This window comes from Apodemus sylvaticus, chromosome 15 (genome assembly GCF_947179515.1).
Source record: "Apodemus sylvaticus chromosome 15, mApoSyl1.1, whole genome shotgun sequence".
Classification (NCBI taxonomy): Eukaryota; Metazoa; Chordata; class Mammalia; order Rodentia; family Muridae; genus Apodemus; species Apodemus sylvaticus.
Genome location: NC_067486.1, coordinates 1,391,925 through 1,406,402, shown reverse-complemented (window position 1 = coordinate 1,406,402; position 14,478 = coordinate 1,391,925). Strand labels below are relative to the sequence as shown.

Genomic DNA, 14,478 nt, shown 5'->3' with positions numbered 1-14,478 from the left:
GAAGGTTGCTTAAACTTACAGATTACTTATTTCTGTAATTTTCTACTTAATAGTGTCAGGCTGTGGTTGACAGGGGTAATAGAAACTGCAGAGCTAAGTCACAGTCAGGGAAACTTCAGTGTGTTTCTTCCTCAGCCTGACTTCCTCGCCCTCTGCAATGCCTCCACTGTGAGTCTCAGTTTTCACAGGATGTCAGCCACATTTAACTGACAGAAGAATAAATCTGGCACTGTAGAGTCTGTGCTCCAAGTCCCTAGGTCAGTCTGCTGTGGTTAACTGGACTCACTGAGAGAAAGACAGTAATTTGGAATCTTGGTGCACACACCAGAGATCTCATTATGAGGCCGTCCTTCCTGCTCATCAGCTAGCTGTCTAGCATCCACCTACTGTATCTGTCTGTCTGTCTATCATCACTTCTATCTATCTATCTATCTATCTATCTATCTATCTATCTATCATCTATCTATTGATAATCTATATATCTATCATCTATAATCTATATATCACCTATCATCTATGTATCTACCACCTATATCTTTCTATCATTTATCATCTATCTACTGTCTTCTATCACTTTATTTTCTATAAACTAATTATAAACTATGGATCTAGATCTCTCAGGTTAGGTAAACCTTTCTGAAGCCCTGCAGAGCTAACAGTGCTGAAGGACAGGGTAATAAGCACACGGGCTCTGGAGAACAGTGACAAGCCGGGGGTGTGCGGCTGCAGGCTAAGGTCAGCAGGCAGATGAGATCTGGGAAAAACAGCCTATGGACACAAAGGCCGGATGGGCCTGTAAGGATGGCTTGGGCTCAGCAAGTGGAGGTGAGGATGTGTGGGAAAAGCTGGCAGGGAAGGGAAGGAAGAGAGTGCCCAGAGACATGGGAGTGAGGCATGATGGGAGGGGGTGGATGGAGTTCCAGGACAGAACAAGTCTCTGAAAATCACCAGTGCATGGAGAAGGGTGCAGATAATAAGAGAAGGAGGGGGCATGGCCTGGATGAGCTCAGCAGATTCTGTGTATAGCCTCCTGGCCTGCTCTCCTTCCCTGCTGAACAGATGTCTCAGGCTGGCTTCAGGATGCAACCTGTGCCATGGAGAACAGTGTTTCCTTCATTTATTTGGAGTATTTTAAACGTTTAATTAATGCAAAAAAGCTACATGTGCTTGTGGGGCCTTCTTACAGCAAATTTCTTCCCGTGTGGTTTCTGGGGAATGCATTTGTTGTCCTCATCTGACAGACTGTGTGGATCCACAGCTGAAAACCATCCAGGTTAGTTATTTCACTATTCCACTGAGCACCAGGGCACGACCCTGGCGTGGGAGCTCACACTTGCTTTGCTGTAACAAAATTTTGTCTTCAAGAACACATAAAGATTTTTAGAGTTTTAGGGGCAGAGCCCAACAAAATTGCTGCACTGCACCTGCTGACTTGCAAGTATAACCTCTAGCTAGTTAATAAAATTAATTTCCCTGTAAAAATCATTATATGTAAGCTGATTTTTACCAACAAAGAGATTTATCTCATTTCATGTAGATTTTTTGTAATTAATCAGATAAGTGACTCAACTATAAATGATAATTTTTTGCAAATTAGATTCATATCCATTAAGCTTTCTGTCTAATTGTTCAGCTGGCTCCCTGCAGAGCTTCAAAAGAAAGCCAGTCTGTCACAGCAAGAGGGCTATGCAGCCAGGAATACAGTGGAGCTAAATGCCTAAAAGGAAACTTATCTAGAGCAGCTGATTCAGAATCCTCCTAAGCAGCTATGGGAACAGCTTTGCTGACTCATTCTCAGACCTTGAAGGGTTAATAAAACTTGTGATCTGGATGGGAAAATTGTCCTGTTCCTCTTTGTGGTTAGAAAGTATCACATATGGTTTCCTAAACAGGTTAGAAAGCATCACATGTGGTTTCCTCAGGAGATAAACAAGCACTTGGTTCTGTTCACTAGACAAGATTTTGTTTAAAATAAAACCAACATGGCCCCACAAGTTCAAGTCAGTTTAAAATTCTAGCCCAGCATGCAATAAAGACACATGCTCCATTATGTTCATAGCAGCCTTATTTATAATAGCCAGAAGCTGGAAAGGACCCAGATGCCCCTCAAAGGAGGAATGGATACAGAAAATGTGGTATATTTACACAATGGAATACTACTCAGCAATTAGAAACAATGAATTCACAAAATTTTTAGGCAAATGGTTTGATCTGGAAAATATCATCCTAAGTGAGGTAACCCAATCACAAAAGAATACACATGGAATGCAATCTCTGATAAGTGGATATTAATTAGCCCAGAAGCCCTGAATACCCAAGGCACAAATTGCATAACAAATGACTCCCATGAAGAAGTATGGAGAGGGTCCTGATCCTGGAAAGGATTGATCTAGCATTGGAGGGGAATATAAGGACAGAGAAAAAGGAGGGAGGTGATTGGAGAAAGGATGGAGGGAAAAAGTTTTATGGGACATATGGGGAGGGGAGATCCGGGAAAGGGGAAATCAATGTAAACAAAGAATATAGAAAATAAAAATATTAAATAAAAAAAATTCTAGCCCAGGCGGGGAAAGGGCTTCCAAGGTCCCATTCTTCACTGAGGAGCTATTGATAGTTGATGGGAGCAGAAGGCAGAGTCACTTTTCTTTAGGGTTGCTGCCATTAGTAAGTTCTCCATGTCCCCACTGGGTAGCCCCATAGCCCTGTGCATGTTGGCAGTACTAACTGGACTCGGAGGTTAAAAGTTATACAAGAAAGACATGAAGTTGAGAGGCAGATGCAATGAGCTGGTCCTGGAGGAGCCAGAAGAAAGGAAGTGAGGGGTGGATATCGTCAAGATACACTGTAAAGAAAGGAGTGTGGGGTGGATAGCGTCAAGATACATTATATACACGCATAAAATAGTCAAAGAAACATGACAATTAACATTTATGAACAGCTATATTTTCTTAGAGAGTCTGCATTTGTCCTTACTTTGGAATAAAGCCTATGCTTCTCATTTTTTGCTATAGAATATGGTATAGAATCATTGATTTTACTCCAGGAGTCTGAGGTGGAAGTCCTACGTGAGCCTGTGCATGCTTTGATGTGCTTCAGTTTTTCTCACCCATTCCCTCCTGTATCCTCTGTTTATAGTCTATAGTTCTGTGTCTGATTTTTCTCATTTGCTATGATATTCCGATCACAGTCTCCTCTTTGCTTCGCAGTTTCTGAGAACAGTGTTACATTATGTTGATGTTTGACTTTTGTTAAGTGCTCTCACACACCCATATCACAGCTTTGCAACTTATTTGCAACCACAAATATTATTTAGCACCTCTGCAACCTAGATTTTCCATTTTTAGCCTTATCTGTGGGACACAAGTCCCTGCAGTAGACTGCCTTATTTTTAAAGCTGCATTTCGATTGGCTATTAATGAGCAGAGATTTATTTATTTATTTATTTTTTGCTTTTACTCTGTTAGAAGTGGGTTAGCTTAAGGGGATGCACTTGTAAACATCCTTCCATCTCCCAAGTTTTGGATAAGTTCTATGCTATTGGCTGTATTTCCTTTACAGGTGCCTCATGGAATTGCTAGCTACCCTGTAGACAAAGCTGGTAATACTGTCCTATAAAGTGAGGAGCATGGTGCAGGAGGGGAAGTCAAAACCATTGCCACCCTGCCTCAGAGGCATCATGGTCATGGCTGGCAAACCAATTACCCAAACCTCTATGGTCCCTACCATGTCTGATGCCACTGATATCTCACTGTCATCCTCACCAGCATCCTCAACGTCATCTCAGCTCTCTGCACAGTCCATCTGAGAGACAACCTGCTACACAAAGAATATTCTCCTTCATTCCACTGCCCAAACCCTAGTCATTCTGGAGGGTAGTGCCTCAACTTGACCTTTCCTCAGACTCACTTCAGCAAGAAGCCTTCTACATGCATGCTGCTTCACAGGAGCTGGTGTGAGGCTGAGTGCTAGGTCTTCTGGGGACACGCTAATTAACATGTCTTCCTGTCCTGCCCATATCAGGGTTGCAACACGGCAGCCAATAGGTATGATGCTGGAGAAGTAGCTAAGAACTACATTCTGATTCATAGGCTGAGAGAGAGAGACACACACAGATAGAGATAGAGAGAGACAGAAAGACAGAGACAGACGGAAAAGCTCAGTGAGACAGAGACAGAGAGACAGAGGGAGACAGAGAAACACAGAGAGAGACAGAGAGAGACACAGACAGACAGACAGACAGACAGACACTGGCCTGGCACAGGATCTTGAAACCTCAAGCTCACCCACAGTAACACACTTCCTTCTAATTCTCAAATAGTACCACTCCCTGGAGACTAAGCATTCAAATCTAATAATGTCTCTGGAGGCCATTCTTATTCAAACCACCATATCAATGAAGAGAACGTGTAGGCTTATGGAAAATCCCACCGGAAAGCACTCCTCTTAAAATACATTTTAAAAGCACTTAGTATGCCTGGAAACAGAACAAGCAAAGTAACTCTGAGCATTTGCTCTACTCCATGTCCAAACTCAGGAGCCCTGCAGATGGGCCCCTTTGTACTGGGAACCTGGTGTTATACACTGATTTTGTAAGTGAGTAATAGCTTGTCACCTTTTCTAGAATCCCTCTGAAGGAACTGTATACTCTGGGGCAGAGGTCACATTTGCCATTACGCTTCTTGTGACAGGTTACTTGTTTACCCTTGCTGAATTTAATTCTTCCCTTCCCCACTTGGATCTAGTAATGGTCCCGATTTCCTGACATTTATTTCTCTCATTTGCTGCTCTCTGCAGACCTGCTATCCCTCTCCAGCCCTCCCCCCGCAGCTACCCTTCCTTTTGGCCTCTCAATCCCTCTCAACCCCCATATCCTTAAGGACTTCTCTTTGATCTCCATGACAACAATAGTACCATGTCAATCCATTAGTATGGCTTGCAAGTAACTGCGTTTTATATGTTTCTCTCCAATCTTCTTCATCCTTAAAGAAACAGAGAAACAACAAAGAGGCAGGGATGTGGAAAGGCTCACAGTTCACACCATCACCATGGATGCTGATGACTTGCATGGGCAAGCCTTCCTAATGTCTATTCCATCTCTCTTCCCTCCAGAAACCTTTAAAGAACAGAGTATGCTTCTGGGGCTGGAGGAGAGTCCCTTGGAACATACATTCAAAATTTCCTTTAGATTCTTGCAAATTCTCTTAAGATGCATGCTGCCTTCTTTCATCACTGGGTGGCAAACGTCTCACTTATTCCTCCATATTCCATATGCACAACTGCTTTGCAGTAGAGTGCTTCCTAGGTAAGCTCTGCATCAAACTGGGTGAGCATGAGACAGGTGTCTGCTTGACACAAGGCTCTGGGCTCAAGGGACCCTGACAAGGGTGTGGACATTACCACCTAGTGTAAGGTTTATGCTACTGAGGATTAGCCCAGGGCACTATGAGAGGGAAAGGGGAAAATGAAAGTTGCCCAAAGAGTCAAGAAGACAGTCAGACAAGAGGTTGTTCACTTGAGCCTACGGATAACCTAACAGTGATGTGCCCTGGTACACAGCTGCACCCTGGGAAGAAAACACAGGCGACCCAGGATACAAGAGCTCAGAGACAGACTCTGCACTGAGGAATTTGTGGGGATCCTGGGTTTCATGATAACGAGAGGATACAGCCGACTTTGGTGTTGGAAGGTGAAGTCAGATCCCCTGCAAGAGCATCAAACACTGTTAAAAATGGAGTCATAGCTCCAGCCTCGGGCATTCCCTTGTTATCTTTATTCAAAGGTGAAAATTTCAAGCAAATGAAGGCCAGTGGCATGCAGCAGGGGTCCCGGGAGTCAGGCTGGGCTTCTTGTCTGCCATCTGTACCTGAGGAAGGGAAGATTCACAGGACTAACTAGGAGCCTCCCATCTATACCTGGGTAATGGGCAGTCTTTGACTAAACTAGAGGGGTTTCCAGCATTGACACAAGGTAGGGGATAGGGTAACAGAGCCTCAAAAAGTTGAGGTAAGCTGCTCTGTTTCCCCTCTCAGGAATGTGGCTGAAGCCCGTCCAGGTACAAATGGCAGTAGTGTGGCTTATGTGTGGATCTGCTGACCTGGCAAGATGCTCCCTCCTCCCCCACTCTCCTTTTTCAAAGTGAATAAAGATTGGCCACTGGATTTATTTTCCTATAAATAAACTTTCCTACCTGGCAGGGCAAACAAGCATGGCACTATTATTTTATGATGACAAAATCCATCATCTAATACCTAAATATAAAACATCTTTTTTTATTCATCTTGAGACTTGCTGCCTGCTGATGCTCCAAGGCTTGCCGAGAGTGGGGAGAGGGGAGCGGGGTCCTTGAGGCAGGCTTATTTAGTGACAGAACTAAGCAAGCTTTCCTGAGGATGGTGGAGGCAGGAAGGCACAGAGTCCATTCCAAATGGAGCAGCAAGCGGGGTGGTGCCTGCTGTAGACACACACAGTATCTGCAGTGTGAATCTGTGACCCGGATCTCTCGGTGGAGAACCAAGGTTTTCGTGAGAAAAGATAGGTATATGAGCGTTTTTGACATAAGGCTGGATGATAGTATGGGCCCCATGTGTTTTTATAGCAAATACTCATTTCCTCTGACTGAGGGGTGAACCCCTACAGAGCCTGCACTTCCTGGTCCACCCTGAGGGTCCAGAAAAATCCATCCTGCTCAATGAAAATGAAAGGGCTTTGAAGCCAATTTTTCTTGTCTTGTTGAAGGGGAAGAGGTTAGATCTGCTAATACAAGAAGGACTGGCAATTCCTTACATATCTGTGAGACACGTATGCATTTTTAATAAAGTGCCCATATCCCTGACCAGAACCAGTGGATTAATTCATGAAAGCAAATGCAAATTTGTAATCTTTCACAGCCTAAGGATTAAGGGAATGGCTGAAAACATTAAGTAAAATGTATTTCAAGGCAAATTTTTAATTTCGACTTTTGTAGGAGAGAGGAACATTGACCTAGGTTTATAATTTGGAAATAAAATGCTACTAGGTAAACTCTGAATGCGCATTTTCTCTAGCTTCACCATGTCATGTGACATTTACCCCAGGAGGTTGGAAGGCAGAATAAAGGGAATTCTATTAATCATGGCTTGTAGGCATGAGCTACCCCGCGAGGGTCCCCACCCTGACACCAGGCCATCAGCTTCCCTGTTCTGGGTAAGTCTCTCTAATGTGGGGGTCATTCTTCATTCACAATGGCTGTATTCAGCGACCAACATGACAGGATGGGATTGGATTCAGGGGCCAGGAGAGGGCTCCTAACCACAGCTGCCCAGGGGCTCAGTGAAGCAGAGGGAGGATAGCCTAAGCCAATTTTCCAGTGTGCCACAGTTTCCTAGTCAGAAGGGCATTGATGGAGGAGGCACACCCACACAGCCTGATATTTATTAAACATTTACTAAGATGTCACCTGCAATGCTGCAGCTTGCTTTTAAGCATCAGGCAGAGCTGTCTTGGCTGTGTGAAGGCTCGTCCCTGAGATATAATGTACCTCATAGCACAGGGCACTGGGGTGGCGATGGAGCTCTGTGGAAAGTGTTCTTCTGATAACAGAAATTCACTGAGACCTCTGGACACCCCACTTTAGTATTTCATGGAAATCATTTAAAATTCTAAGCAGAAATTCTGCTTATTAAATAGCATCCTCACTGTGGTGAGAGGACAATAGTAGAATTACCCTTAAGGTTTCACTGTGAACCATCAGCTTACAGCTGCTCTCAGCATGGCATGCTAGTACTGCATGAATGGAGGAAAAGAGACAATCTACAAAGACTTCCGATTTGAAACAAAGTTTTACAATTGAAATACTTTCTGCTTTCAATTGCAATCTTCTGAGATATCTAGGCTAATTATTTCAAACACTCTACTTTAGAATGTTTTCTTTCTAAGTTGCTATAGCAATTATTACCCCCCCCCCCACACACACACACTGCTAATCCCAACACTCACTGGATTGAGTCAGGAGGATAATAAGGTTCAGATCAGCCCGAGCTTTTTTTTTTTTTTATAATTTTTTATTTTCAATATTCTTTGTTTACATTCAAAATGATTATAATGAGCTCAAGGTTTGCCTAGGCTACCAAGTGAGGTGAGACTCTTGGTCTCAGAGAAAGAAAGATGCTTCAAGAAATAGATTAAGGCAGAATTTTCTGGGGAAAACTATATGATTTTGAAGTATTCTGCCAAATAAATGTCATCATTCAGATTTTTAAGGTTCCTTCTGATATTGAATCAGAAACAAACCTGTAGTCTGCCGGCAAACCTCTCCCCTCTGGCAGCCAGAGCAGAGCGCCAGAGCAGAGCAAGGAAACAGAAAGTTAATTGCAATTTGATTCTCCTTTAGTCAGACACAGTTTGCTCCAATCTGTGCCAAGCCACTGCTCTGTGCATTTACTTAGAACATGCATCAGCCCAGCCCATTCTGCACACTCATTGTGCCTTAACACGGCACTGCAGGACTGGCTCTTAGATGCTCCCCCTGTGGGCTAATAGCTGTGACTTGTAGCCATCAGTGCCCAGGAATGCACTACAGACAGTGACCGTCCACCTTGCCGTGAGTTATGGTGGGAAGCTGGCGAGGTGTTCAGCTTGGTGTTAGCCATGCTCTACACTCTGCACCTCCACCCAAGCATGAGTCAGACCTTCACATGCTCCTCTCTTCACTTTGCATCCAAACAGCGCAGGACCCTCTCCGTGGCTGCCTCTGACACCCATGATGCTTCTCAAAGGCCCCTGTGCTATGAATACATGGCCTAGGCCAGTAGTTCTCACCCTTCCTACTGCTGCAACCCTTGAGGTGACCTCCAACCATAAAATTATTTTTGTTTTGCTACTGTTAGGAATTGTGATATAATATCTGATATGCAGGATTATCTGATATGTGACCTCTGTAAAAGGGTTATTCTATACCCAACAGGGTCATGACCCTCAAGTTGACAATCCCTGACCTAGAGGCTCCTTCACTCCATCTCCCATTCATCTACTGTCTGCCTGCCCACTCACATGACCATTCCCTTCTTTCCTCCTTCATTCCCTTCCTCCCAATTCATTCATTGCTGCCTCCTTCCCTCTTCCTTCCCCTTCTCTTTGGTTTGGGCTCACACATTCACCAGCCATACACTCATAAACTCTCTCTCTCTCTCTCTCTCTCTCTCTCTCTCTCTCTCTCTCTCTCACTGGGTCACTCCTTTACTCTCTGGTTTACTTACTTACTCATCCTCTATGTGATGTGATAGATAAGGCTCTAAAGAGCCCACAGACCCACAGAGGAGGTAAATGAGCTATGCAGTGTGTGTTGGGAATGTCATGAACATGTTGGGGAAGCCCCTGTATTCTCTGAGAGTTATGTACAAAGAGAGATGTGAGATTCCAGCACTGGGAAGGAGGTGCAGCTTGGTAACCTGTGAAGGAAGATAAAGACAGAAGGCACCTGGGATCTCTGGGGTGGGGATGGCTGTGGAGCGAGGGGTCCTAGCCTACGTAGGGTGGTGGGCCTGATGTTGGAGGCCTCAAGTGTCTATCGGATTGGTCATGTTCTTAGGTCATGGGCAGCTTCGACTAGATCTGAGAAATTTAAAATCTGACCCTTTTCTTTGGTAAAAGGAATAATTAAAGCAAAAAGGGTAACATTTGCTTTGATAACAGAGATCCAACAGAAGGGCTACTTATGAGACAATACTTTAAAATCTTAATGCCTAGCTTTATCATCATTGAAAACCCTTTAGAATGTTCTTATATTTTAGGATGTCAACTCTAAAATGGCTGTTTTCCCCCACTCAGACCCTCCTCTCTTCACAATGGGCACATCTGTTTTTCCTGACTAGCTGTCCCATGGTAGTGAGCAAGTCCTCATCTTAGGTTCTCAACATTCCAAACTCAAATCTACACCTTGTCTCTGACACTGGGGCTCCCTTTTTGGCTTAGGTTGTCCCTGTCCCCCTGTCTTTCCTCACCTCTCCCTTTCTTCTTCTTCTGTAGGTTCCTTAAACAAAATGCATGTTTTGAACTCTTCTATCACAGAGAGCCATGTCTGATAGCACACACTGTCTCTGCATGTGCTTTAGATCAGCCCACAGCTTGCCTGAAACAGTAATGCCCTTTAAAGTCTTTTATATCATCAGGTGGAGCAATAAGCTAGTCTGCCTGAGTCTCCAGTTTCCATACCTCACTCAGCGGGGCTGATCACCAGTGTGCCTGCTTGTTTGCTTAAGTGCCAGGCAATGGATGCTTGTGGGCAGGCCTGTACGCCCACACAGCACCTACCTGACTAGCAGTCGTAGGAAAGCTCTGTAGCCCACTGCATCTTTATCCCTTTGGCTGTAGAAAGAAATTTAGCTATAATGCACTGACTTTGACTACAGCTTTTTACATCACGACACAATTCAAGGCTCCAGGTGTTTCCAATTTTAACTATAAGTGGTATGTGCTATGTAGACAGGCACATCCTTCATACAGCACCTCATCCCCCCACAAAATCCCCTCTCAAGGCCCACAGTAATATCTGGCTCTTTCCAGGAACCAAATTCAAGCAGATGTATGGAACAATTGGCGGAAACTTCACAGCCTCTATTCATGGCAGACTGAGCCAGCTTCTGTTTGTAGCACGGCTGGGGTGTGGACAGGGTTAGGGCATGCTGAGAGCCTTTATTGTACAGTGTGTGGTGCTCACAGGAGTGGTCTGGTCACAAAGACTGAGGATGGCTTAGTCATACTCCCACGACATACAGTTTGTCCTGCTGCCCATTGCAAACACAGCTCATCGGCCAGGGCCAAAAAAGCTGACACACAGGGATTCCCTGCATTAACCCATGTTAATACCTGAGGTGGCATATACTCCCTCAGTGGAAACCTGTTTCTGTGACATGTGGTCATCATTTTATGAGATGGTCAATAGGAGAAAGAGAAAGGAAATAAAAGAAAGGGGAAAGGGAGGGGAGGGGTGGAAAGGAGAGGGAAAAATGGGCAGAAAGAGAAAACCATGCTATGACACAAGTGCAGACCAGAAATAGTAGGTACAGCTTCATAGAAGCACAGATCCGATAACAGATCCCTAGACAAAGCAGCATTTGACCCATCTGGTCATTGCCAAGCAAATGGATAATTTTCAGTGTATCTCACCCAGAGGTAAGTGCCATAACTTGTATATCTGTGGGACAGTGGCAACTCGAGCACTAGTCTGTGACACTATCACCTCTTTCACTAACCAAGTTTACCTTTAAGGCAGGCTCTGCTCTGGGTCAGGGCATCCCACACCAATCTAAACAGTCTGTATCTAAACCCACAGTTAGGGACTGCCTGGGAGGCAGCTGCTTCCAAGGCTCATGTCCATGATCAGGAACCCCAAGTATTTTCTCGAGGGCAGCAGCTAGCTAATATTCAGTGAGGTTTCTCTTCCTCCTGTCATTGTGTACCATAGACTACACAGTACTGTCTTCACTCCTGAGAGGAGCACTTAGAGGCTTTCTGCTGTGATTAAGTCATAGCACTCAGCCAGGGTATATCAGCCTCGCTATGTGCATGAAACCAATCCTGGGAAACTTAATCAAATTCTAAGGATAAAATAAGCAAGATAGAACAATTTCATTCTTTAGACATAGACAACTTACTACAGAGGAATTTAAATCATGGATATCTAATATGCTTATGTCATGGAACCGTGTTTCAATGACAGGACAAGCATATATGCAATGACTGTTCTAAGAATTTGAGTGGTTAGAGGTCTCACAGCCAGCTTAGTTCATATAAATACATCCCATGATAATTCCACAACGACAAAACCACCCAAGGACATATGTCTCAGGATTAATCCTGCTCATCCAGCAACCATGGCCGTATTAGATGTGTATACACATATGTATACATATAGATGCCATAAATTTAATTTGAAAAAGAATTTTTTAAAAAATAAAATGCTGGCATTATGACAAGAGTGATGATTTTTTAAAAAATAAAATGCAATATCCTGGCATTATGACAAGAGTAATGATGCTTACATACTAAGAAAAGTGTCAAAGACACATGCATTGGCTCAGTTTACCTTCCAGGTAACCCTGATACTCTGAGATGAGGTGGGTTCCAAGTGAACTTCCTGAGGTGGGCCATCAGGAGCTGTAGGGACCAAAAGCACACAGGCAGGTTAGACACAGGTTCAGAGCAGGACACAAGTTACTGGCCCCTAAATCTCTGTGACTCAGTTTCCTTTCTATGTCATAGGATAAACTTATATCATAGGGATGCTATGAAAACAATAAACCAAAAACAAGTATGATACTATAATTATAATTTTTCAGGAAGGAAATCTCTAAGCGAGAAAGACCATGAGTAAACTTCAAGAAATACCATCTGGTTGAAGACAGAAGCAGACCTGGAGCAGGACAGCTGTACGTACCAGAGGTAGATCTGTTTTTTCTGTTGTAAGGAAGCAGGTGTAAACATCATTATTTATTTACTCAAAACAGACAGAAAAAGACCAATAATGACCAGGTCATCTATAAACAGCAGAGAATATAGGTTCATGCTCATGTGTACTTTAAAACAGTTTTAGGTGGGCTCAGGACACCTAACACAACATAAAGGCCCTGCCAAGAGTTGTGATTCTGTGTTGCTTATGGAATAATGCCAGAAGAAAAGTCTATGCGTAAACAATTCAGATGCAATCTTTAAAACTCTTTCTAACCTGACGTTTGAACCTATAGATATAGAACTCAGGGATCCTGAGGGTTGACTCTATATGATGGTAAGACTGAATATTAGAATCAAAACAGTAAAGAAACTGAAGGCTACAAGCCCACAGCAAGAGCATAGGAAGTGACTGTAGCCCATGGAAATTAGTGTACTCTGCAGCTCAGAGTCAAGGACCCCAGCTCCTTGGGTTGGGGACAGGCTGAAGAAGGTAGCTCTTTAGGAGATGTAGAGACAGTGAGGGAGGGGTAAAGGGTTACTGGCTGGATATGGGTAGGCAGGGGACAGAGGGAGTACTATACCTGCTGCTCAGAACATCAACTAGTCTAGATGCTACAGAAGTCAGTTTCAACGATCCTCATAGAACTAAAAGCAGACCTACCACACAGGCCTGCTTCTAGGTGTTTACGCCAAGTCACCATGCCAAAGGGACATTTATTCATCCATGTTTTTTAGTTTTTGGTTTTTCTGTTGTTTGTTGTTTTATTTGTTTGTTTTATGTGTATAAATTCATTATAGCTGTCTTCAGACACACCATAAGAGGGTATTGGATTCCATTACAGATGGTTGCAAGCCACCATGTGGTTGCTGGGAATTGACCTCTAGAAGAACAGTCAGTGTTCTTTACCTCTGAGCCATCTCTCCAGCCCCCCTGCCCCCATCCATGTTTCCTGTGGCACTATTCATGATAACTAAGTTATGGAACCAACCTATGCATCCGCCCCTGGAGGGATGGATAGAGATACTGTGGCTTAGATACATGGTGACATTCTACTCAGCCCCAATGGACAGCAAAGCAAGGAAGGCTGATCACATTAAGCAAATATGTTCTATCTCAGGACAATAATCACACGTTATTCTCATGTGCCAGTCAGAGAGTTTGAGTAGAAAAATTAAATCCTATCTGTATAGTGAAAGAAGCACAGCTGACTAGGAGAGCAAAGGGGATGAATAGGAGGGGTGGGCAAAGAGTAGGTTAGGTGGACTGAAAACATTATTATATGGAAATGGCCTTGTGTAGCCCAGTTTAATAAAATAACACAAAAGAGAGATGGGAAAGATGGATGCTGAAGCCACTAGTCACAGAGAAGACAGGAAGTGGAGAGCTGCCAGAAAATGGGGACAGAAGGACAGCTGAGCGCCACAGGGCAGGGCTTGTGAGAGGGACAAAGGACCATGGGAGCAGTGCCAGGTGTTAAGCCTAGAAAACAGGGCTCCTTGTGTTCTACTGCTAAGACTCTAAGGGTGAGCTGGGGTTTTTTCCATGGCTGAGGACTGCAGAGAGGAGCAGGAACTTTAGCCCATGACCTGCTTTTCTAACTCATGTTTCATTCCCAGGAGCATTCAGGCATTCTATGAAGTCTAGCACCAGTTTGTCCTCTGCTTTCTCTGTCAGCATCAGGGAGCCACATTAACTCTGGCCTTGGATTCTTTAAAAGGAGGCGTGTCTCCAAGTACTCAGAAGCTCCCATGTGTCCTAGCCACTCCATGGAGGGAGTCCTTGTACCATGTATTTCACGTTCTTCTGTTCAGGTGCATCTTTCCCATGACTAGAGCCTCAGCAGAGTAAAAGTGCACAGGCTCTCAACAGTTCTGATGGAACCTTTGCTCTGTCAAATCTGCCCTTGCCTGGGAGCCTTTATAGCTGTTATTTCCACATAGGTGCACATCCAAGCATCCAAGACCTTAGCATCCAAGTCTTCTGTGCTTTTGGTCTCCTATGGTCTCTCAGGAGCTGAGTCCAGAGGGAGTTCTTTTCTGGAAGGGATAGAG

At 44.0% G+C, this 14,478-nt stretch overlaps 1 protein-coding gene across 1 annotated transcript in view; it reads right to left on the bottom strand.

Moving 5' to 3' along the window:
• Positions 1 to 14,478, bottom strand: part of Dscam (DS cell adhesion molecule) — a 690,093-nt gene that overhangs the window by 97,184 nt on the left and 578,431 nt on the right. Inside the window, exon 18 of the mRNA XM_052159081.1 lies at positions 12,062 to 12,132. Coding sequence (XP_052015041.1) covers positions 12,062 to 12,132 — 71 coding nt within the window. The remainder of the gene's footprint in view (positions 1 to 12,061; positions 12,133 to 14,478) is intronic.